This window comes from Uranotaenia lowii, chromosome 3 (genome assembly GCF_029784155.1).
Source record: "Uranotaenia lowii strain MFRU-FL chromosome 3, ASM2978415v1, whole genome shotgun sequence".
NCBI classification, from domain to species: domain Eukaryota; kingdom Metazoa; phylum Arthropoda; class Insecta; order Diptera; family Culicidae; genus Uranotaenia; species Uranotaenia lowii.
This window is the reverse complement of record NC_073693.1, coordinates 93,872,978-93,898,599: the sequence shown is the minus strand read 5'-3', so window position 1 is coordinate 93,898,599 and position 25,622 is coordinate 93,872,978. Positions and strand designations below refer to the sequence as shown.

At 37.1% G+C, this 25,622-nt stretch overlaps 3 protein-coding genes across 6 annotated transcripts in view; 1 reads left to right on the top strand and 2 right to left on the bottom strand.

Annotated features, from left to right (window-relative positions):
- The window catches only part of LOC129757966 (F-box/WD repeat-containing protein 7), a 42,365-nt gene extending 26,571 nt beyond the window's left edge, over positions 1 to 15,794 (bottom strand). Inside the window, exons 1-2 of one of the 3 annotated variants that reach the window (XM_055755378.1) lie at positions 15,618 to 15,794; positions 14,573 to 14,940 (exon numbers count right to left, since the gene is read on the bottom strand). The gene's annotated coding sequence lies outside the window, so the exon portion shown is untranslated. The remainder of the gene's footprint in view (positions 1 to 14,572; positions 14,941 to 15,617) is intronic. The other 2 variants (XM_055755379.1, XM_055755380.1) reach the window with 2 other exon arrangements.
- An 819-nt stretch (positions 15,795 to 16,613) lies between these two features.
- LOC129757971 (phosphatidylserine lipase ABHD16A) lies at positions 16,614 to 20,670 on the top strand. Its single transcript, XM_055755388.1, has 9 exons — positions 16,614 to 16,974; positions 17,040 to 17,093; positions 17,304 to 17,620; positions 17,682 to 17,821; positions 18,300 to 18,556; positions 18,616 to 18,965; positions 19,029 to 19,168; positions 19,249 to 19,382; positions 19,446 to 20,670. Exons 1-9 carry the CDS (start codon positions 16,915 to 16,917, stop codon positions 19,554 to 19,556), a joined length of 1,563 nt encoding a protein of 520 aa, XP_055611363.1. The 5' UTR covers positions 16,614 to 16,914; the 3' UTR covers positions 19,557 to 20,670.
- On the bottom strand, positions 20,249 to 24,415 carry LOC129757979 (solute carrier family 66 member 3). Of its 2 annotated transcripts, none has more exons than XM_055755397.1 (5): positions 24,239 to 24,415; positions 24,083 to 24,167; positions 23,432 to 23,993; positions 21,282 to 21,402; positions 20,249 to 21,208 (listed from the first exon to the last, which is right to left on the bottom strand). In XM_055755397.1, the coding sequence occupies exons 3-5, from the start codon at positions 23,819 to 23,821 to the stop codon at positions 21,081 to 21,083; spliced, it is 639 nt and encodes a 212-aa protein (XP_055611372.1). In that variant the 5' UTR covers positions 23,822 to 23,993; positions 24,083 to 24,167; positions 24,239 to 24,415; the 3' UTR covers positions 20,249 to 21,080. The 2 variants fall into 2 exon arrangements, with proteins under 2 accessions (XP_055611372.1, XP_055611374.1); XM_055755399.1 differs by having other exon boundaries at positions 24,083 to 24,209; positions 24,282 to 24,298.
- Positions 24,416 to 25,622: the final 1,207 nt, after the last annotated feature.

The following is a 25,622-nucleotide window of genomic DNA, read 5'->3' as shown; positions in this document are numbered from 1 at the left end:
GTTTCAAACATCTTAGAATCATCAAAATATTAACTACATCAATAATTATGGCAACAGGTTTCTAAAAAGCACAGTGTTCTTCAAGATACTGTAAGAATGACATTCCGCAAAAAAACATTTCATTTACCATGTATTTTCACCCAAACCATTGTCACGAAGAGTAGCAACAAGTCTTTCACCGAAGAAGGAAGACGTTACAAAAACCGGGAAAGAAAAGCACGATCAAAGAGGCAAAAAAGATCTCACGTTACCTATATTTTTCTCACGATCGACTGGGGACCATTGAAGGAAGCATACGAGGAGCGGGACGGTTGAACTTGTCCGCTTAAGGACGTGGCATGGCGGTTATCGGCCTTCTCAGTTCTACTGGCTCGCTGGGCTAACTGGTTGCATATTTGTCTGTCTGCTTCGCTTTTGCCACACGACGACGACGACGACGCTGGACAGCCCTATAGTTTAGAGGGAGCATCGACGTCGTTGTCGTGTTGGTTATTTTCCTCATATCGAGGCCGAGTGAAGAACAACAAGAGAAGGCCGCTTTGTACCAAGGGCCTTCGGCTACAAACGGATGGATGTGAAGAACAGAGACAGAATGGACGAGCCTCTTTCCCAGAAGACAGAATATTCAAGCAAGAAGTATATTCAGCTTCTGATGTGACTTCACTTCATAAGATCCATAAGCTTTCAACCTTTTTCTTAAATAAGAACACGGCGAATCGAACTTCTTCAACACCAAAAACAGAGTTAAATTTCTTCGTCAAACAGTTTTGAACGTGAAACATCATAAGAAAGGAGGAAAAAGATACCAGAACCAAAGCAATAGCGAATAAAAGTCATTTAAGGAGTAGACGAGACTGAACCATGGGAGAATATCCGAAAGCGTACGAAGAAACTGGTCGATGAGAACCTGCAACTTACACATACTATACATGCGTATAGGGACAAAGCAACAAATTTATAAAATGATAAATTATACTCTTCAATGGGCCACATCCTTGCGTCGTCGCCGTCGATCGTCGGCTGGAAGCACCCGATTGCGTTTCGAATGGGACATTCAAGGAACCCAGGCTGGGGTTCGTTTCTGGTCGTTATCGGGCCATATAGTAGGTAATATGAAGAGCTTTGATTCGAAAAACTCGGGTGTTGAGTGGACCGAACCCTATAATCATTGGCAGGCCGGGAACGGCTGTTAGAATCGGTAGAACGTGACCAGTGCCATCGAAATTAGGCAGCTCGTATACTTTGTTTCGAAGGCTACGTGCGGAATGCATCCCAAAGAATCTCGCTCGACGAGAACATTGCTGCTCATTACACGTGTGGGCACTTCGATGAAGTATGGAGGAAAAATTGAAAACTTAAAATGATTTCCACAAATTTGGGAAAAAGAAAGGCTTAGAAAAATTAAGAAACATTATCTTAAAGCTGTGCTGTTGAAATTGGAGGAAATTTGGTTTTCTATTTCTTTTTTATCAATACAGATGAGGACTTATGATTTTTCAATTTAATTACGATTCGGGATATAACATTTTCACCGATGAGTAATTTGAAATAAAAAGTTGTGTTTTGATCAATTTATATGTTTATTTCAATGTAGCACTTCAATTGCCGGACCCTGTATGCTCCATTGGGAAGATAACCCAGAAAAGCTGGCAGCAAGCGCTTATAATCATCTATCCAAATATTGCATCGTGTTCCGACATTTTCTGAACCATGAAAATGATAATCATAAGTTTACCCGCTTAGGAGTTCTCAAAGAAATGCTGAGAAAAGTTTGAATATTTTTTGAAAAATTTGCAAAGATTTGCTTACATTGGAAAACGAGTGGATATTCAAATCGTGAATATATTTTGCTTTGCAATTATTTTTATATTTTTTAGGCATATTTTACACCTTATCTAATAAAAATTTGTGTTTTGGAATAAAGTTGAAATTTTTGATAAGGAATCTAGTTGCAAAAAACGATAAATATTTTGAGTTTTTCAACTTCAACTAGAGATTAAAAAAAACTCCACATAACTCCACTCCAATTTTACGTTGGATAGATTCCCACATTTTTGGACTACAAATTATTGCAAATTGGGCCGCCTTTTTTGCCATTTTTGGAGTACGATTTCGAAGAGTTAAACCACTTTTTTCTTCAAATTTGAAGAAAACCTCCCAGATCACGAACTAAATTGATATTTAGTAGGATTTATAGGTTGAATGTTTTCAAAAATCCATTCATGAAACATCCTTTTCATATTTTGAAGCACTATCAGTATAAATTTCTGTGCTATTTTTTAAATTAGGAAAAACTCCCAAAACATAATTAAATTACGGTTTCTCAAATATTCTTCTCATTATTGATCAAATCATATTGCACCAGAGCGTTATCATGTCAATCTGTTTAGATTTAATTTTATATGAATTGTTTTTTTTTAGTTAATTTGAGATTCAATGAACCTTTCTAGGATGTGAGAGGTTTTGCAGTTGGAAAATTTTAATACAAGAAGCTACTTACTGAGCTGTTAATTTTTTTCTAAATGCTTACAGTTAAAACAAAAAAAATCAAAGAAAATATGAAAATTATATGTTATTTTAAGTGAAATTATGATTATTCAACAATTTTAAAAGATTTTAAAGCAAAAAATGTTGAAAACAGAGTTTTTACTAGGTTTTTGGAAATTGGACCACTGTGCGGTGGTGACATCAAATTTTATGTCCTTCCACATTCCAGCGATGAAGCATATAAACCAGAGGTGTTTTTTTTGCAGAGATGAAGTATTTCGTTACAGAAACTAATAATCCGCAACCCACTTGCGGATATTATTGTATTGTGTTAAAAAAGTTAAAATAAATGTCACCTAAGAGAAATGAACAAACCAAATCCTATTTTTTAATATGATTACCATGAGGGTTTAATATTGAAATTGAATTTAGAATCCAGAAATTTCCGGTTGTTCTTTGAAAAAGAAAAACTGATTTCCAGCTATTAAGATAGCTGGTTTCCAGCAATGGAGGTTGCTGGATTTCCAGCATTTAAGATTGCTGATCGTTTCTAGCAATTTGTATCACCAGTGGGACAAAAACCAGCAAAATTTTGCTGGTTTCAATCAATTCAACATTTGCAGTGTACACAGTAAATTTTTTCCAGCAAAAAAAAAATTACTGGAATCTAGGATTGTTCGATCTTCAGGAAAAGATCGATCTCCAAGATCGATTCAGATGAACGATTCTAGGATCGATCTATCTAAAAAATCGGAGCTTAAAGATCGATCTCCGATTAATCGATCTTTTCCATTTATAACAAGAGGGAACTGCTTTTTATTAAAATGTGCAAAAAAGACACAATATTTCAAAGTTGTATAATCCTTCTACATATGAAATGAAAAATATTTCAAGCGCTTTTATGTAAGGTAAACCGGCGTTAGTGTTTGTAAACAACACTAATCAAAATCCAAATATCTCGGAAACGCTTTGATATTTTCAAGTATGTAATGTATTGCCAAGAAATATTCTAGGAATTAAAAGAAATTAGTTCATGGTACTTTTTTAAAGTTTTTTTTAATGTAGGTATGAGAGATATCGAACAAAGTATACAGAAAAATTTCAAAAATGAAATTTAGTAATTTATTTGAAAAAAGTAGTTTTTGGAAAATCGCTGCTATTTCATAAGATTTGCAAATTGTAGCAAAACTTCTAATCTCAATCAAACACAAACACTTCCCTTCACTCAATCCAAAACTTTTGGAAATAATTGGAATCATGAATGCAAAACGAAAAAAAATCTCCTCGACCAGGAATCGAACTCGAGTTTTCTGATTATCTCTCCGATACTTTATCAATAATTAAATCGTCAGATGGAAACTAGTCAAGCTGTAACTCTATAAATCAGTTGATATTATCGTTTGAAATATGCTGCTAGATTCTACGGCAAAAAACGCTCATCGTGCCCCGATTGATATTGCTTATACTGGCTCAGGGGGGTTCTTATTATGCCCCTACAGTGACTGATTTTAATATTTCGGCAAAAAAAAACTAAAATACATTTTTAAACGTTTTTATCTACTTTCTTCAAGTTTCAGCCAGTTAGTTAATAGACTTTTTAGTGTCTGAATATGAAACAATGGTGTGTGTAACTGTGCGGTGCTCATATATCTTATATTGTCATAAGCTGAAGAACTGGCATCACCTCTCACCAGACATCCCCAGTCAGTGGTAAACTTCAGCCAAGAGCACACGTTGCAGGTAAGCATCCCGCACTCTGAGCCCAGCGCGGACAATCAGGCGATTTCCACGGATAAAGCCGGAACCGCATAGTAACTATATTATTATAGCTGTTTTAAAAGTTTTAATAAGCATCCTCCTTAAGGTGGATCTTTTATTTTCCCTAAATGAGAAAAAAAATCGAAAGATCGAATCGAAAATAAACCGATTTAATCGATTTTTTCCTGGCCGAGGAATCGATCCAGAAAATCGGAGTTGAAAAGATCGATCTTCTAAGGATCGATCCAAGATCGACCAATCCTACTGGAAACGTCCAACCATCCAAACTTTTGCAGAAAACCAGCAAACATCCTCTGTTTTGCTGATGTTTCCAATACTACAGCTGCTTTTCTTAAAAAGCCAGCAACCTGCATGTCAGACTTGAATTTGTTTTTTGGCTAGTAATTTTGCGTTGTGCGCGAAAAGTCTCTGTTTGTGTCTCGTGTATGCAACGGTGGAGACATCGAATTTTATTTCCTTCTATATTCCAGCGATGAAATATTTAAACGAAATGTAAATTATTTGAAGAGATAAAGTATTTCATTTAAGAAATCAATTATTTTATTTTAATTTCAGATGATGATGTCCAAAACTTGACGAAAATCGACCAAGCCACTGGCAGATATTATTTTATTTTGTTTTAGAAATTTAAGTAAATGTAGCTAAAGAAAAATGAACAAGCCAATTTCATAAATATGACTGCTATGGGGGTTTAATATTGATATTTAAATTTTAAATCTAATTTAGAATCTCAAAATTTGCGATAATTTTTTGAAAAAAAAAATGCTGATTTCAAGCAATTGAGATAACTAGTTTCCATCGATTGGTATTGCTGAATTTCTAGCAATTGAGTTTTCTGATCGTTTTCAGCAATTCAAATTCCTGGAGATTTTGCTTGAAAATCAGCGGGACAAAACCTGCAAAATTTTGCTGTTTTCCAGCAAAAAATGGCTCTGTTGTCACATTATTCCGATTCCGATAGTCGGTGTAAGGGAAGTGACAGAGGTTCATTCCCAAAGTTCAACTGAAGTGACGTTCCTCACCTGAAGCGACTCCTGGAATCGAGTTAATCGGGTGATTCGACTATCGTCATTTCACGCGCGGTGCAAAATAAGAGCCAATTTTCACAATTTGGACATAGTCGTTCTAGAAAAGTTGTTTTTAAGTTTATGAAGTTGGTTCTTGGTAGAGTTTCGACTAATTGAATTCATGTACAATATTTGTATCCTTTGTTATCATATCAAACATAAAAAGATGCAATGTTCTCTTCTTGTCATGGTCTCCGATTTTCATTCAATCATTCGAAACTGGTCCACTGACCACATTGAAATGACACTTAGAACAAAAATTCAACCATTTTCTGTCTAAGTTTTTGTTGTCAGATTTTGTGGGTTCGCAATACCGACGGCAGGTGGCGAACCTGAAAAATTTGACAAAAAATGCCCTGTAGGAAAAATGGTCCTGTTTAGCCCGATTTTATCGTAGAAATTACGTGTTTTATTTTTAAAGTCGGGTGGCATTTCCTAACTGGGATAGCATTTCTTCAAATCGATCGATGCGCACTCTGGAATCGACATTGCATACTGTTGGAAAAATTATCCAGAAAACGAAATCGAGTGTCCAGTCAGTATGGTCAGTGACTGCCGTGACTGGACTGCTTTGGAACAAGGTTATTAGATCACAAGGTTCTCTGACTTTGTCAGTAAGTAGGCGAGGAGAGCGCGGTGGGATTCAGTGAGTTTGTTAGTAAACATTGCTTGAGCTGAGGGCTTTGTTGGTAAACAAACTCCACGAACTCCGCAGTAACAAAATCAAAATGGCTGAATCGGGAATTTCACATATCGTTACACCTCCTATATATACACACCTTGCTTTGGAAGTTCACAATCGAATAACTTTTTTGCTACCAAAAGAAAACTTATAAGTTTCAGGTTGCTATGACAGTCAGTAGACAAAACTTTCAGACCGGTCCGCATTACAGTCAAATGTCAAATAACATAAAAAATTAATTTTCATTTTCGTTTAAAATTGAATATCTTGATTTTCATTTGAAAATCATCTGGTGCACATTGAAAATCATCAACGTCATCATCATTTGAAACACCGTCGAATTTCAACTGAAAACATTGCAAACAAACTTACAGTAGTAAGCCTTTGCCTTTCATTTGACAAACTTTTGTGATGGGTTGTGAGTGTGAAAATTGGAGACGCTGCTTCTTGTTAATAGAATTCATCCATTTCTTCATAGCTCAATATTCGGAAAATCGGAATAAATCTTTGATTGTCATCACTCCAATAATCCATTGGAAGCGGTAAATAAAAAGCGACGAAATCTGAACACCAAAACATTAGCCTGGAGTCATCAACACAACCCAAAAAAGAAGTCGCTGTAAAGAAATCGAATAACCCAAATTCCAAAAAAATAAAACATTTCTACCTGCCGAATGCATTGATCCCTTTTTTCTTCGATAGTAAATTCCTCCAAACCGACAAAAATGTTTCCCTTCTGAGGGTTGCGATTTTGTGAAGATTAAACTCGCTCGCATGTGGTCGTTCGAATTTGTGGATAGGGATTTGGCTAGGATTTATCTTTTCCTTGCTCCCTGACACCGCGAATCCTTATTTATAACCTTGAAAACAATGTTTCGATGTATAGGAATTATGAAGCAAGAAAAAATAACACATCCCAGAGAAGTCAAAGGTAGTTTTGTTCTGTCTTCCTTTCTGAAGATTTTTTATTATCATTTCTGCTTTTGAACCTTTCGCTCTTCTCCCGTAGTGTCATATTGGATGTTGTTAAATTCTCGGCGGAAACGCACTGCTTGGCTATCAAATTTCGGCATCGTGGGAAATCGATTTGTCGATCGAGTTGTTGATTGTTCAACGAGTCTCGAAGTAGACTAAATTTGTTTGATTAAACAGGTGAAGAAATCAATAAACCGATGAGAAATGTGGAACATAAATTGTCTTATCATGAAAAATTTCTTAAAACTATTTCTAAACACTTATAAGATAAAAAAGATATATTGCATCAAACAAATACAATATTAAAGAGAAGCTGCCAAAATTTATCGAACGTTTTTTTATTCTTGCTAGCCAGAATACTGCTGAGATGTTAGCTGGGAACAAAACTGGAAGATCTCCACACATCACACCACCATCAGCAGAGACAGGATGTAAGCGCATCTTTCTACTATTCTTCCATCATCAAAACGGCCCTTCAGGCACATCTCTGGGAATCGGGTGTTGTTGGTACATCATGGTGCGGAAAAAAAAGACACTTTGAAGCAAAAAAAAAAGCAACTCAAAAAAAATCGAATCCTTCTTTCCCGAGCCGAATTGGGACGGTTTTCTTCTCGCTCGATACCTATCTGGCTGGAGGATATAAGAGTGAGTACCAAGTAAAACCAAACATGAAAGCTTTGCATAATGATGAGAAGGGCTTGGCCCATGCAGAAGAAGCCCGTCTTCTGATGTGTGTTTCAGGATTTATTTTGACTGCAACCAAGTGAACCAAACATAAACAGTAGTAGCAGCCCGAGATTTAACTGAGGCACAAACGAAAGAGAAAAAACAACGAAGAATAAGTTTTTTGGATTCGTTTCCGGCGTAGCCGTCTCGGTGTAAAAATGATAATGGTATAAAACGTCCGGGATAGAAACCGGAACATATAATGAGGACAGTTCCTTTTTATGATTTGTTTCACATGGAAGCTGTTACTAGGAATGTACCGAGTGAAGCACATCGATTGTGGCTTTTTCTAGCATGGAACCAACTATTAAATTGAAACATATATGTACAATTAGAAGAAAACCACTGCCGCAGTTGCAATTTATGTTCATTTTCATATTAACATTTGAAGGGTCTGCCATTTTAGTTTTTTTTAATGAGCTGAAACAGTGAGTAATAAAAAAAATATCACAAAAAAAATTTACACAATCAACTTTTATACATATTTATTCATGTCCATCAGTCAGTAATAATGGGGAAAGTCTTATGAAAATGTATCTTACATAAGTTTGTAGTAACTGCAGGCAACTAGCAGCCATTTCGGAAAAGGCGTACGTATGTCCCCCAAAAAAATAACAAGAAAAGACAACAAAATTCAATGAGGACGCCGAATAACCAGTTTAACTTGGCAGAGCTATCCTTGCACGAAACACGTTTGCCCAATTTTTGATACCTTACGTGTATGTGAATCTCCTTCGTGGTAATTGATACTGCGAATAGGGAGGTATAGGTACTTGATTGATGTAATGTAAGAAGCGGATTAATTTATGCAAAGGTAAATTATGCTTATTCGCCTTAAATGACATGCAGGTTTTTCACGGGGAAAGTTTTATGCAAAGCTGAGAGATGTAAATATTCAGGCAGCCATCTCATGAAATATACATATCAATTGAAGATAAAAGGTTCGTTTACTGGAAGTGATCTTTACAAAAATCAAAGAAAGTTTTGAAAAGCTGGAATATAGGTATCTGTTCTTTTTCTAAGTAAAGGCGTATTGCAAAAAGTGCCGCTGTATGTATAGCCTTGAGCCGTTTGGCTCCATTCTGATAGAAGGGACAACAAAAAGATGTTGCATATACAAGGATCGAGAAAACATTGAAGAATACACCTCCTTGAAGTCCTTGGCCACTCGAAATAAGAATCCAAGACACTTCTGGGGGATTTATCGATAACGTAGTTCGTGTGTGTCTTGAAAGCCTGCGGTTTAGAATTACCCCACATCACTGATGTGATGTACGCGTTCGATGGAATCATCTCCAAGGAAGTACTCCGCGGAAAAGGCTGCTGCCTCCTTGAAAAAATTGTGACTACACATTCACTTGAACTGCACAAGAGATTGAACTGGTTTTGTAGGAAATCAATGTCACCCTGGTCGAAGTAGAATAGTTGTGTCAGCATAGCAAAGCATCGGGTCGTCGAGGAGTGAGAGAGAGAGAGCACATCGTTCAGAAAGATTGAGAAAATAACCGGTCTTAAATGACTTCCCTGAGGCACATCAGAAGAAGCAAAGGGTTGCATGGAGAAAGAGGCCCCGTGCGAACTGTCAACTTACGTCCAGTAAGGTAACTCCGGAACCAGCCTAGAGAGCCAAAGAAACCTAAGCTGCAGACAAATCGGAACGACCACTAGATAGCACAACTCAAGGTTCGTGCTTGAGCCTGTAAATAGTCTCCTTTCCATTCTAAAATCAACTAATTATCAACTCTATGCAGATGACTTGCAAATTTACATTAATGGACCATAGACTGCTCCAAATTTGTGTGGGAAATTCAAAACCTGTAAAATGTTATGCGCTACAGGCTAAAATTGATCCTAGGCCTAGTACAAGATCTCATGCCAAATTTGGGCCAGATCGGATGCTCGTATGGGATTTTGAGACATTTTGTTCGGGAGAAACATGAAAAAACGCAGTTTTTCATCAATAACTTTAGTACAATTCAGCCGATTTCTTTTAAATACGGTTTTTCTTAAAGCCAAAACTATCACAAATATTTTATGTATATGAAGATGCAAGGTGTTCGAAAAGGTGTAACTTTTTCTTCTTTTATTTCCTCGCCGATGCCATTTTTAGCACGACTCAAAACTGCCTTATCGAGCTGGTCGATTATGATCCAGTTACTGAGACTATATGACCAGCCGGTTCATACTCCGTAGAGTTTACAATCTTTTTATACTCCGTAAAGATATTTTGCATTCTTTTACAAATTTTCATTATGTTGTTACATTTCGTGGTATTAGTGTTCATTTTTACGTCCGAAGACTTACAAAATTTTCTTAACCTAGATCGGTGGCGGGATAAGCTTATAAGCCAAAGACGTTCGCCATTAGGCTAAACGACCACCCCAAGGTGTAACTTCAGATTTCTTAGAGCAAGTTCACTGGTGTTGGGAAACGTGGTAGAAATTTTGACACTAGAAGCACATTTTGAAAATTTTACCATTTTCAAGATCTTCGGGTGTTGTATTTTTTCACAGCACTGTTTCTATATCAGCCGTATGTGATAGATATACAGTGTCGGACAATAGAATAGGACCGTTCTAATGCAAAATATTCAAATCACCTTTAAACTGCCAATTCAAATATAACAATATGCGACACCTAGCGGCAAGCACTTATTGTAGTATGCCAACTTTGTATACTGCACGTTTGTTGCAATCAAAGCAACCCGTTTGTTCTACTCGACCAGAAAGCTGTCAGAGGGTGAAAAAAGTCGCGTCATAAAATAAGACCAGCTCATCGGTTCGGCTGTTCCGGCATTATCAGCGCTCTAGATTTGAAGAAAATGTGTTATTTTCGGTGTTGTTTGTCCATTTTCGTGTCCTGGTAAGTATTTCCCATACAATAATCATTTAAATCATGAAAACAAACAAAAAATAAAGATTTCCTTCCTCCTACTCTGTTTTCAGCGAAAAAGCGATGGGCAGCACTGCACGGAGGTCCAGCGAGCGATCATCCGGAATCTGTACAAGGCTGGCAAAAGCCAACGTGAGATTGCCGACTACTTAGGAAGGTCGAAAACTTTCGTTTTCAACGCGCTTCACAGCACCGGCAAACGGGAACTGACCGGCCGTCCCCGCAAAACGACGCCAAAGGACGATTCGGCAATCAAGCGGGCCTCGCAAAAGGACCCTTTCAAAGCGTCCAAGCAGATCAGAGACGAGCTGAACTTATCTATGAGTTCCCGGACGGTTTAGCGACGGTTGGCGGAGAAGGGACTAGGAGGAAAAAGTCCCCGGAAGGTGCTGATGCTGACGCCGAAGCACTTGAAGGCGCGGCTGAAGTATGCGAAGGACCACTTCGATTGGGTTGGTCCGGAAAAGGAGAAACTATGGAAAAATGTGCTGTGGTCAGATGAGACCAAAGTGAACCTCATCGGCTCGGACGGAAAGAGTTGAGTCCATCGCCTAATCGGCTGTGCGTATATGCCCCAGTATACAAATAAAACATTCAAACATGGAGGAGGTAGCTACATGGTGTGGGGGTGCTTTTCTTGGTACGGGGTGGGTCCCTTGTACTGGATCGACCGGATTATGGACCAGCATCTCTACGCCCAGATACTTCGGGAAGTAACGCTGCCACACGCCGAGTGGGAGATGCCCCTAAAGTGGCAGTTCCAGCAGGACAACGACCCCAAACATACCGCTAAAACGGTTAAAAAATGGTTCCAGGATAATAAGGTAGACGTTATGGAGTGGCCAGCACAGTCCCCTGATCTCAATCCCATAGAGAACCTATGGGAAATAGTTAAACGTAAGGTGTACACCGAAAAATCAAAAAACAAGCAGCAGCTGTGGGAGAGAATCCAGGCAGTGTGCTACGCATCTCGGTGAGAACGTGCCAAAAGCTAGTGGAGTCGATGCCGAACCGGGTGCGAGAAGTGATGCGTGACCACCATTAACCCTGCAAATCGATCACGGTATGAATTTCCTTTTTTTTAAATTTTTTTTTTTACCATGAATTCTAAAGCGGTCCTATTTTAAGTCGCGTTATTTTAATCAGTAAGTATGCTTAAAACGCATTTTTAAATAAAGGACAATTGTTTTAACTACGGATGAATTTAATCTCTTCGAAGAATGGAATTTACAATTTGTAAATGGTTTGATGCACTTAAATGGATTTTTTTTTCTCAAAGATTTGTCACTTTCTGTTTTGGATTGAGCTGTGGTCCTATTCTATTGTCCGACACTGTATTGCTATTTTTGTATCACAGCATGCGAAAAATAGAACATGTTTTTCCATGGTAAAGTTTTCAATATGAGCTTAAAGTGTCAACATTTCTACCACTTAGAAATTTTGACACCTGAGTAGTTAGTAAATATTGAAAACTTTACCATTACTTTTTCAAGATATTCATTTCAGTTCAGCCTTCAAAAATAGCTCGATTTCTATCACATACGACTGAAATAGAAACAGTGCTGTTAAAAAATACAACGCCCAAAGATCTTGAAAACATTTTTGCATGGTTAAATTTTCAAAATGTCAAAATTTCTCAAACTTTTTCCCAACCTTATTCTTGTTCTTAGGTTAGAAATGCATGTGAAGTGTGTTTTACAAAGGTTACCCCGATCTAGGTCAGCCAAATACAAATTCGCTGCAGCATTTTTTAAATTTTCGACAGAAAAATGAGCTCTTTTTGAAAAGATTTGTAATCGTTTATGCAGGGCTAGAAGCGACCAAGCGGTAAAAAAGTAGGGCAAAATAGTTACTTTGAAGTAAAATTAGGGTAAAATTAGTGACCTAAACTAAACTAAAATAAATCGCTTGAAAGACAATTCTGTTAATTGAAAAACGTTTTTTGAAAGTCTCTTGGTCTCACTAGTAGAAAAGCACTATACGTTGGACAAAAGAGGAACATTTTGAATGAGCTTAGATAATTTAAGAATTACGACCGCAAAATCCTAAAGTTCTAAGGAAACAATGGAAAGAAACCAAAAGATCGTACCCAAAGGACTAGGACAACTAAGTCCGACAAAAACTTCGAGCTTATCCATTTTCTTTATTCTTCACTCTATAGAGTATACACCCAAATCCGAATTTTTCAATGTCATTAAAACAAGTGAAAAGGTTTAAAATTATATTAAAAAAAGTTAACAATGCGGAATAAATTAAAAGAATCCAAAAATTTAAAACAAAATTGTTTTTATGTGAGAAATTTACAAATTTAAATGAAAAACCAGCACATGTTCTACAAAAAGTTTAAAGAATGTACTTGAAATTGAGTTAAGATTTACATTTACAGAATTTAAATAAATAAATAAATAATGATATAAGATTGAAAATAAAAAACGACAAAATATTGACAGAAGATTGCAACTCAAAGAAGCTTAGCGTAAAGTTGATTTAGATTCATGATAACAACACAAAAAAAAAGCTAAAAAAATTTAAGAGACTAATCTTTAAGGTAGAAATTTTTTTTTTCAAATTTAAAACTAACTCAAAAAGAATTTACATTCAAAAATGAAACATTTCCAAAAAGATTCACTGCAGACTTTATTGCATGATTCACATATCAATCATTAGAAAAATTTATTAGAAAAAAACGTAGTTCAAAAAGGAAGGAATTAAAAAAATATATTCACAAATGATTTAACACCGTGTTAAATGTTACACGACAAAAAAAAACAGATCCAAAAGACACCTCAGAAATTTCTTGGAATATTGTAGAAAATATACCAGTAAACCTCTAAAAAAGTACAGAAATTATTCAAAGTTATCGAAAACTACAAATAGGTTATGAAATCATTAATTGATATCTTTGTATAGCTACCAATCTTTCGAATGATTGCAAAATGTCTAGAAATAAAGGAACTTATAAATGAAATATCTGATATTTTCGATTCAATTGGTCTCAATCTTGATCAAACATGTAGGAGTGTCTCTTTAGGAAATATTTCATGTAATAAATTTATTAATAATACATTTTTTTCTTGACACGAATGTCACAACGTTAGTAAAGTGTCACAAATAAACAAAAAAATATATATTATTTAAGGCGAAAAACGATTTTTATTTTAATTCAAATTATCATCCAAATAATGTTTAAATGTTATACATCAAAGCAGAACAAAACAATAATATTCCTTTACTGAATCTGATCCATTGTCCCAATTTAGATCGTATGAATTCCCACAGGACTCGAAAGGGAAGAAAAGGAGAAAAAAATAAGCTAAGGAAATTATTAAAAAAATAGTGACTTTAGTGACCAAATTTCGAAAAAAGTAACTTGTGAGTGACCAGCCTGAAAAAAGTGACAAAGTTACTAAAAAGTGACCAACTTCTAGCCCTGTTTATGATAAAAATTCGTGCCGATATCATTTGAGCGCTTTTTTTTAGTTTTTTCTTCTGTTTTCCACCCCTCGACCTCGATTATTTTTTTTATTTCCAAAAAAAAAAACACGTAGGTAGGCTAGCTGTAATCTATTTATATCATGCAATGCTGGTCTTCAGGAGACCTTTGCTTTTAAATTGCTCCAAAAATGTAAAATAGATCAATTTACCTATTCTTTGTAATTCAAATGTCTATAAAGTGTGTAGTAGGTAAATGATATACCAAGAAAAACAGGAAAAAAAATCAATATAACCGTTAAATATTTTGTAGTTTATTGAGATTAAACCATTATTTTTATTCTTTCATTAGTGTTGTATAATAGTTTTCCAATTACACATTTCAAGTCATCGTAAACATGTAACTTGTGATAAGAAAAAAATAATTTTGCAATTATGTATGTATTGCGGAGTATGTAAAAATAAAATTCGATGAAAATTCTTAGTAAATACAGGAAGAATCTTAAGGCAATGAGAAGCCAAGAAAACTTACCCTGTCATAGGCAGCTGACGATCGTTGTATTCCAATGGCAACACGCGCCTTTTAGACCAAGCGTATACGAGCGGAATTTCCACACCTAGTGTACCGGTTCACTTTTTTCCGAATCCAATTATGTATCTTCAGGGGATCTGGGATACACGACTTATCCGAAAAACTTGATTGATAGGAAATAACACAAGATCATACACACGCTCTTCAACTTCCGGGTTATCCAGGGATGGTAGGAGAAACAATATTGAATCCAAGGAAAAAGTTATTAACCAATCTCAAAGTTCGATTCCTCCTTTTTTTCTTGATTTTTCAGCTGTTTCCGTCACAACGACAACCATTTAACATGATGGAGCACATTTTTCACTTTACTTCGATTTTTCCGAAAATTTTAAGAGGAAGAGATAAGCAAAAAAAAATAAATAAAATTTTTATTTAACTTTAACAGGGAACGGATTTTTTATAAGAAATTTGTATCACGGTTTCGTCCTTGGAAACTTCAATAGAGTTCTTAAAACGTTAAACCCTAACGCATTTGTGAAAATTTAATTGACATAATGCTATATCCATCATTCTGATTTTCATTTTAGGACCTCGTCATCAGACAAAACACTTGAAACGCGTAAAATCGAGACCTTTTATATACGGAATTTGCACACTACGATGCACAACTACTCAAGCTCACACACGCACATTCTGATGGGGATTGTAAATATGGAATGGGAAAACTGCTATTTTTTCAGCCAACTAATTATGCTGATTTTGTTGGAATGTACGAATAGAACCCATTGCATTTATATCATCGATTTAAAACGCATCACAATTGCGTAGTAATTGAACGCGAGCGAAAAAAACCAAGACAATAACGGAAGAGACAAGGCACGGTCGCCCATCAGTATTTTTAATACGTCCGACGCCACGCAACTTGTAGCAGAAAGAAAAAATTCTCGAGCCAATCGGGTGATGGAGCACTCCTAGTTTTTTTTTCACCCCGTACACAAATCTGGATTTCCTGCGTCGGAAACCAGCACTTTTTGGCACCACTCACCGTTGAAAGATACACTGATCACGTTGGAAACTAAATGGGTCACAAATTATGCGATTAAAGAGGTTAAATTTTGGATTTTCCAAAGACTTTTTATCTTCTCAAACACACACCACACAATTTGCGACACTCTGCTTCTGCTGATGGCTGCTGCTTTTCATCCAACTTTCTGACTGATGATGGCTGATGGACGAAAAAAATGCATTTTCGGTTCGAAAACGTCCGGGAGCTGGTGGCAAATTACGGGAATTTTTGACGTTTCCGACGCTGTCAGAAGTGACAGCTGTCTACTATTCTGAGGTTGGCACCCTTGCTAGACCCATGCAGCAGACGGTGCGTTTAGTAAACATGTTGCTTTCTATTGAAGTTTGAAACTTAAATTTTATATTAAATTCAACAAATTCAATTTACGAGATTCAATGTTGTCGTGACCTAAGCCGACTTCATTTCCGGTGATCCTTTTCGTCCTTCGAAGGGAGTCCATCCTTTAAATTCAACAGTGAACTTCACTACTTAACGATTTAACGGATTTAACCAACAGAATGACGTTTCTTTTCAATGCGAACCCGGTCCAGCAATAATTTTAACTACAATACAAGAGACCGGTAAGATCAGAAGAACTACATTCTAAGGAGCATTACATTTTATACTTTGTTTGATAAATGAATAATAGTATCGATTTTAACATGTTCATGGATGTCTTTCAAGTTGTGAACAAAAATTCTACAGTCAATAACAGGCGTGGGCTGATACGTGCACCATTTCAGCCTTTTTACTATCTTCGAAAATTCTGCGAGAGTCAGATAGCCGAAATAAAAATTGAAGGCCTAACATTGCTTTATACTATTTTTCGTTACAATGAAATGCATGGATTAAAATCCTGATTGAGATTTTAGGATAATTCTGTAACATTCAAAGTAGCAAAAAATTGTCCCATTACCCTATAAACTCCTTTTTTGGAAATTCATTCACTAATTATTCGATGTTTACGTTCAGTGTATGCATAAACTTCGTGCGAGCTGCAGCAGAAGTGTGGACGAAGCAGCGAATTTGTCAATAAATTCCAGCTGACGTAAAAAACACAATAAATTATTGCGTAAAATATCCACGATTACAGGTGATTGTAATGGCAGTATTGTGGTGAATTACCACCGATTATTACCCACGTTTCGGGAGGTGATATATTGGCTCACGATTTTCAGCGTGAAAATTCAATCACGCACGGATAAACATCGTCGTCATTCGGTAAAGCTAGAGCGTGAAAGAAAAAAATTGGGTGTTCCGGATCGGAATAGAAACAATGCCATTCCACAAGTATCTTCTTACCCCGAAGCTCTTCAAAGAGTATGACGGAACTAAGGTTAGTGCTGATGATTTAATGTTTGTAACTCAATAATTTTTTTTTAACTTGTTCATCTTTCGCAGGATGTCTACGCTCCCGGGTCATTGGAAAAATATGGAGATCAGTTACTATCCGTGGTGAGTGCATTGATGATTATTCATCTGAAAAAAATATTGTACTGTTTGTGTTTCAAAGTCGTAATTAATATGCATCCCAACACGAAATAACTATCAACATTTGTAAATTTTCAAGGTTACATAAGAAACACCTCGATATCACCGTTATGATAATTATTTATATGATCAACTGTTTTCACCTTTACTTTTTTATTACTCATCACAACGCAGCTCAATTGGATGTGGAGTTTGGGTTACTACACATCTCCTCTTCTGGTGACTTTCCTTTACCGGCGGGGATACTTCGTGGCCGATTCCGTGGGAACGCTGGCCAAATTTACCACCGGCATTGGGCTGCTGGTGGCTGTTTCGCTCTGTATGCGTGGCCTGGGCCGTTCCATGAATGTCGTCTACGTTCGATTTGCCGAGTGTCTGGAAAATGCCAAACGAGTCGGCAAATCGCCTCAATCGGAAGAAAAGAACATAATTCGTCGGTACGATTTTGAATTTGAAGCTTGGCCCGTTGATTTCACCGTTACCAGTGGAGTGTGAGTTTCTTTTCCATTTCGTTAACCTAGTTTGAGAAAAATAACCCTTCCTTAATTTCAGACAACGTGCCAATACTCAACGGAATAAGCCCTTCTGGATCTCATCCCTGCCCTGCCAGATTGCAGCCTACCTCGCGATTCACACATTCGGCATTCGAATGATTTACCCGGGATCGGTGAAACTGCTACAGAGTTACATCGGTATGAACAAATTAACATAAATTCGTCATTTTCTCAGAGATAGCGCTAGTGGGCAAATGAAGATCATTTGTATATGCATATTTTTTGCTCTGTTATAAGAAAAGCATATGATTACGTACGATGGGTTTTTATTCCACGAGTCGGGTGACGTGACTCGCCAAATTTCACTTCGTAGAACTATCCCTGTAAGCGCTTGAGCAACAAAAATAACTATTCCTATGACAATCGAAAACAGTTTTAAGATCAATCGAACTTACGGTTTTTGCTCAAAGCTCTCAATGGGTTCAAGCCTGCAATGCGTCACCAGGCTAGTAGAATATCCTACGACAATTATCAGCTTAAATCGCTGTCAATTTCGTTGTAAATATTATTCCTTTTTTACAAATACGTCCAAGTTTTTGCCTGAAGCTGATTTAGGCTAACACAACTACTTTGAACGATTAACGTATTAAATTTGAATTTTAAATCCTGTATCTAGAACCAATGCTACTGCAAGGTCGCACAAAACTTATCACCGAAGACAGAGGCAAACGGAACAAACTGCGCACCATCGATGGCAACGAGATCGACACAGTGTTTGTGGACAATCGAGAGCAAGGCAGCCCGAACGGACGTACTCTGGTCATCTGTTCCGAGGGCAATGCCGGCTTCTACGAAATCGGTATTATGTCTACACCCATTGATTTGAAGTATTCGGTACTCGGGTGGAATCATCCGGGCTTTGCTGGTAGCAGTGTGAGATAAAAGTTTTGTTGAAAATCTGTGTATTTTCTTAAAAATTTAACATTTTCTAGGGTCGACCGTATCCAGATCAGGATCAGAATGCCATCGATGCTGTTGTGCAATTTGCACTAACCGATCTAGGATTCACACCGGAAAATATCATTCTCTATGGATGGAGTATTGGCGGTTACTCTACTCTGTACGCCGCTTCTCAGTATCCTGATGTCAAGGGAGTAATTCTGGATGCTACCTTCGATGATGTTCTACAGCTGGCGCTGCCGAGGATGCCAGAAGGCCTATCAAACATAGTAAAGATTGCCATTCGGGACTATGTCAACTTGAACAACACTGAACTTATCTCGCAGTACAACGGACCAGTGATGTTGATTCGACGCGTTGATGATGAGATTATTTGCTCGGAGTATGTGTCAAGGCTTGGTAATGATAGTAGGTTCCTTTTTTCTAACTCTATCTTCGTTTACAGAGATGGCAATCTAGGCACAAACCGAGGAAATTTTTTGCTGGTTAATATGCTCAAGTATCGTTTCCCAAATATCTTCAAACCAGAACAGGAAGCACTAGCCAAAGAATTGCTAAACAGACCGATTGAATTCCTACGGAGTGGTACGCACAAAACCAATTTTAACTTATGTTTTAATTTTCGTCGAATGTGATTATGTACTTATTGCTTTTCTTTTACGCAGATTCTGATGACCTTTGTCTGTCGCTTTTAATGTCATACCTAAGTGACGGCAATGGTACGTCTACACGGAGCTATCCCCTTGAAATCGGCCAGGAATATACTAGTGAACAGCGAAATTCGATGGTGAAATTTTTGGTATATCTTCTAAACAAATGCAGTTTTAGGTTTTTTTTTAATTTCCAATCTTCAAACCCCCAGATCGGCAAACACCTGAAGGATTATAAATCAACGCACTGCACGCCGTTGCCAGGCTCCTTTTTCCAGCTACCATGGGAAATTCCCAGTGACACGGACTTTGTATTCACGTAAGCTAAGCTACCTAATAGTTACAGATTGATTGAACACCGGTCCGAGCAGTTTCGGGTTTCCGAAACTATCTTTACATCATTCATCTTTTGCTGATGGTCGATCGTTTGCCAAAATGCGCAACTTGTAAAGCGAAGACAAACAACAAAACCAAACCCTATTTTCTAGTATTGTAGTGGGTAGGCGTCCGGTAACCAATTCTGAACAGCTGCTTGGTGTGGTCCTATCAAATACGTTCCATAGGTGTCGTGCTGCTAATTTGTTTTTGAAAAATTCTGTTTTTTCCTCATAAAGTAACGTCTGAGGGTTTGTTCACAAGACTTTTACCACTCAAAAATGTTCTCAGATCACTCACCCTATGAGTATAAATGTTCAGCTTAATCAATTATTAATACTGTTTTAAAAAGGTCCAACGTACTGGATTTATAAAGATTTTATAAAGTTAAATATTGGAATTAATGTTTGGTTATGCCTCAGGTTAAAAAAAATATTGTTGTTTTAATCCACTTTCGATTCTCTCATTCCAATTATAGTAATTCGTGAACAGACCCTTCAAACTTTGGTTTTAAGGCGGTGTGTGCATTTTTTTTAGAAGGTAGCTTGTTCTTTGACATACTTAGTTTATTTTCATATGGCTAGATACTCATTCGGATGAATTGGAAAAGTAAAACAAAAAGAAAAATTATTATTATTAAAATGTAAAACATGATCCAAAGTAGAGACAGAGTACTACATAACATAGAACACATTCTCAGCTATTTATTAGTAGAAATCTAGAGATACGCAATACAAAATGCTAGAAGCTTAAGATTCAATGATTCCATTTTAGTAGTCGTCACATCGCTGCAAAGAAGTATTCAGATTTCAAACTGATTGAAAGAAGCAAACAAACCCGTACTACCGATGAGTTACCGCACTGTTACTGAACTATTAAAGTGTTCCTACAGTTACACATCAACACAGTTCAGTAATAGATTCTATGTTTCAATATTCATCAGCAGTCGCTTGTGGAAGGCGAAAAGTTTTTCCATGACAGTTTAACACGGGAAGGAGTAAACATGTAACTATTCAGTGAATGTTGGATTATACGAACGTACATATACCTTTAGCAATCTCAGCTCGTGGTTAGTGATTGGTGGAAAAGTTGAGAAATCCTTGAAAGAGTATTTAAAAGGTGATCGGTGAAGATTTATGAAACGTTCGAAAATATCTAACAGCATTGTAAAAACTTTTTAAACTGTTAAGATCTTAGATTTATTTGTCTTTTTCGCTTTTTTGAAAGCTATTTTTTAAAAGCATTGTGTGATACCTGTGTCAGATCTGGTGATTCTTTGCAGGACCACGTTGTGCAACTAACTAGAACATGCTGGGACTAGAATCCGTATTGTGAAGCTTTAACCTGTGTATAGTCGCAGCTTGATGCGACCTACAAAACGTGAGAAGCGTTGTGATTGGTGCAAATTTACTTTAACTTTGGTGGTTGTGCATAGAATAGTGGAAGTGTGATCGTCGCCCGCGATAGGTTTATTATTCCTTCTTCGGTTTCTTGTAGTACCAGGCGGCCGCAAAGATGGATGAGCTCAGCAGGGTCGAAATGGAAAAGTTAGCCAGCAGCATTTTGTCGGCCGAATCCAGCATGATGGTGTAGATACGGGCTAGAAGATGAATGTGGTGAAACGTAAATGAGGAGAAATACTGTAAAGTAGTTGTAATGCAACGCTAGCTTACTGGCATTGGTAAATGCAGAAATGCTCCAGGTTATCAAGCTGACCGATTGTGCATCTTTGGAACGGAGAATGGCCATCAGTTGCATCACTTTGCTGGTGGCGCCAACTGGAGTCGTCAGGGGCTGCAAGACATTCAATCGGGTGAGTGATTATAACATTTTTCGATTTAAATGGTATCAATATCAAAGGACCTATACCTATGTTTTTTAAATTTACAAATGGTTTTATTAAGACATTTTACTTATAAAGTTTTTATGTGCCAGGAGTGTTTTTCCTAACTTTGGGTTAGTAAGAGGGGGCCGTAATCGTAATCGGCTACTCCTGTTAATTCCAAATCTTATTATAGGAAAGGAAAGAGGATTAGCTGGGGTTATTTCCAAGAACAGTTTCAGTCAGGGTCCGGTGGTGGGATCTATACCTATAAGACTTATTTTTCTTATATTTCTAAATTTCTAAACTATCCACAATACTTTAAGCAAGATTTTTTTAATGTTAAATTAACTTTAATTATATTCACCAATCAAACATAAAAAGATCTCTAAATTTGGCATTATTAAATGTTCGGCAATGTCTTCCAAATATATAGTGGATTTTACCGTAATAATTTTAAAAAGTGGTATTTTTCAGGAATAATGTCAAAATCCCAAACCAACAACCAAGTTTTTCTGAAATGAAAGTATTCACTGTCCCATTATTACTGAAAGCACTTGTTACAATATGTCACTATTAAACGGAGGAAAATTTATGAATACATACAGATTTTGCAACGCTGGTAACTTCACAAAAGTTTTTTTTACCCAAATCGGTTTTCCCCCACTTGTAATTTTTACTAAAGTATGTGTAAAATATTTTTACTGAAAAAAACTTTGCAAAACTTGGAATTATTGCTTACCGTTTTTCCATTAATTAATTCAATCTACCAAAACCCGTGAAAAAACTTGAAAATCTGCACCAGTGCTACACATTTTACAAGTGATTCGATGATCCGGTATAATCGACTGCAATTCAAAAAGCTAATGTGTGCAGACAATCTCAAGATATACTGAATCTTTTTGGTTTTTTTTAAAGAAAAAAAAAAGATCCGGTATATCTTGAGATCATCTGCACACATTAGCTTTTTGAATTGCAGTCAATTAATGTAAGATCGTTATCAGAAAAGATCTACATTGGAGACTCTAAATGGTTTCCCCTACCTAAGGGTTTTAAGCAGGTACCTACGTCAAGTTGCTGATATCTGATTCGTTGTAAGTTCACAAATGCTCTACAGACCAAAATAAGGTGTCAACAACTCGCTGAATGCATCTTTGAGTTTTGATTTTTGCCTGAGAGCAAAATAAGGTATAAGCAAGAATTCGAAAAAATTGATAGCAAATTGAGACCAGAATAAGCTGTCAACAGCAAACTGATAGCAAAAGTAGAGTAGTTGTAGAACTTGCTTTGATAGCAAATCTAGGCATTATTGAGGTATTAAACAAAAATTATATTTTCGCTGACTTCTCATACCCACCATATTGAATCTAGAACGCGTGATATTCGTTTTAATAACTTTAAAATATTCTTTACAATTGTTGATTAAGATTCAACTTGTGGTTTTCGAATCCCTCATTCGCAGGAGACATAAAATAACTTGTAGAACATGGTTTTTCTAAACGGTATGAAATACCTATGTAACGTTGGTTTTCTAAATCACTGATATTTTTTAAATGTTTTAAAGCTCGAAGTTGTCTTTTTCTCATGAAGATTCTAAACTTTTTTCGCATGTATATTTAGGCTTCGTTATTTTTATTGCAAAAAAATCTTTTCTTCGAGAAAAAATTGCAACAAGAAGGTGTATTTTTTATATTTAACTACTAGGTATAAATTCCGGCTTAATTAATACCTATTCTGATCATTAATCTACGACATCAGATTCTCATATTCAGAAGAAAATCATGCATGGATCAATCAGCCTCAAGACAAGCAAAGGTTGACTACCTAGATATATGCAACGCGAAATAATCCGTGAATCATTTTTGTTTTACAAATCATCACATTCTACGTTATTTATCTAAAATTCACCTAAGGCTAACAAAAAAAAATCTAGGTATATTTAAAATTCAAATACTATCTTTGCAAATGTTTAAAGTTAATGAAAAAAAAAACAAAGCTTACCACTAAATACAGCAACAATCCGGCGGGCACGATTCCGGTCCCAAACCCTAGAAAGACGGCCACATAGACTCCGGCCCAAATGTAGGCAGTCTTTCCCAGCAGATTTTTGTATTTGAGCACCACGTAGATCAGCGCGTACTCCTGAGCCAGCAGAATCGGGTACTCCATGTAGGACAGGAAGGCATACTTGTTGGTGAAATTGTACAGCATCGTCACCGTGTAGCTGCATAGTTCCAGCAGCAACCCATTCAGGGACAATCCGGCGGCTGATTTGTTATGCCGAACGGTTTGAATCTGCGGCACCTTGCATACCAAACAGGAAGCAATCGTTAGTATCGAGAGAAAATCGGCCAAAAGGTGCCAGACGCTCCGGTCTTCCAGCCAATCCATCCTGATTGCGGTCAGCTATGCGTTTGTTGTGCTTGCTACTTCCAGTAAATCTCAATCGATCGATATTCGTTGTACGACGGAAATCCTCCGGTCGAAAATTCGTCAGACTTGAAGAGAAAATTCAAACTGCACTCGTTACTTTTGACATTATGTCAATCTCTGGGCAAGCCACCTTGAGGAAGATAAAAATAGCCTTTAAAGTTACACAGCGACACAGGTTGAGCATTTTTATCTTATTTTTGAAACATAAATTGTTCTTACGTGTTGTTTTTTTTCGGCAGGACAACTCGGTTGTACGCCTATCGCTCACTAACTGATGACTGCATCAAACTATGATACGCCTCAACTTTGGAAACAGAGAAAAAATTATCGATGTGCACTCGCGTGACTGTAAAAAAAAACGTATCAACACCGTACCGGGTCAAGCGTATTTTGGAAAACAAAATTTTCAAGGACACACCGGGATCGTATCAAATCATGCAATGATTTTCAGCAGCAGATTCTATGTTCTGTCAGCCGAAGACCGCAGCAGCTGACGATATCACCGCGGGGGGACCGTTTTAGAACAACATAAGAACGGCGCACTCAGTAACAACAAACCTGAACGAATGACACTCGTACTGTGTACCGAAAAGGGAAGGATCACACGCAAACATTTTCAAATGCGCATAGATATTTATTTGCCGCTGCTCTGTTGCATTCGGGCGGTCAGTTGTGGTTCCCCCCAACACAGCTGTTGCAACGCTCGCGTTTTCTAACAACCTTGTGAAAATTGGTTGCTACACGTGGCGCTTAAAACGTTGGCGCATCAAGTTATAATTCACTTTTCAATTGAACTGGGATTTGCATACACTCGACGGGTTGAAAAACACAGGAAACGTTGAATGAAACTGAACAAGCACTGAAATTTTAAATTTCATGTTTCCTTTGTAGTTCTAAGCTGTTGCGTTGAAACATGTGAAGCAATTATCACAAACGCGTTAATAAGCAGATATAATTTTGGCAATCAGATAAACTTAAATGACCATACTCAAGTCACTGAATCTTATCTTATCTTATGTTCAACGAATAAAAATGAATTATTATTATTATTATTAAAATTGGATGCCAAGTATTAATTGACTGCCTTCCACAAAATTTTTGCACAAAACATTGAACTTTTAATGTGGACGACTTTTTTTACCGTCCCATGGACCGAAATTCGATAATTGAAACCAATTTTACGACCCGCAAAACTTCCTTGTGCAATGTTTTCTATTCACGCTGAACATCTTGCAGGAAAGACCGTCGCCTTGGTGAAGCCCCCTGCGCGATTCGAATAAACACGACAATTCACCCGAAATCCGCACACAGCACTGCGTTCCATCCATCATTGCCTTAATCAGCCTCCCGGAGAAGCCGTTCTCGTCCGTAATTTTCCATAGCTCGTCTAGGTCGACTGTGTCGTATGCGGCTTTGAAGTCGTTGCATGATGGTACGTAGGGACCTGGCGTTAACGGCATTTTTGGAGGATTTTTCGTAATGTGAAGATCTGGTCCGTCGTAGACCGTCTCTCCATGAAAGAGGCCTAATGACTTCCCACGAATCTGTTTGCTTGTGGCGTTAGGCGACGGACTAGAATTCGGGACAGCACCTTGAAGGAGGTATTGAGGACAGTGAACGCTCGGTAGCTCTCACAGTCCAATTTGTCGCCTTTCTTGTAGATTGGGTTTATTAAAGGGTTATACGGTTAAAATTTGGTCAATATCAACTTGACGTATTTCTTTCAATTTCGCATTTAAAAAACCTGTACACCCCTCAT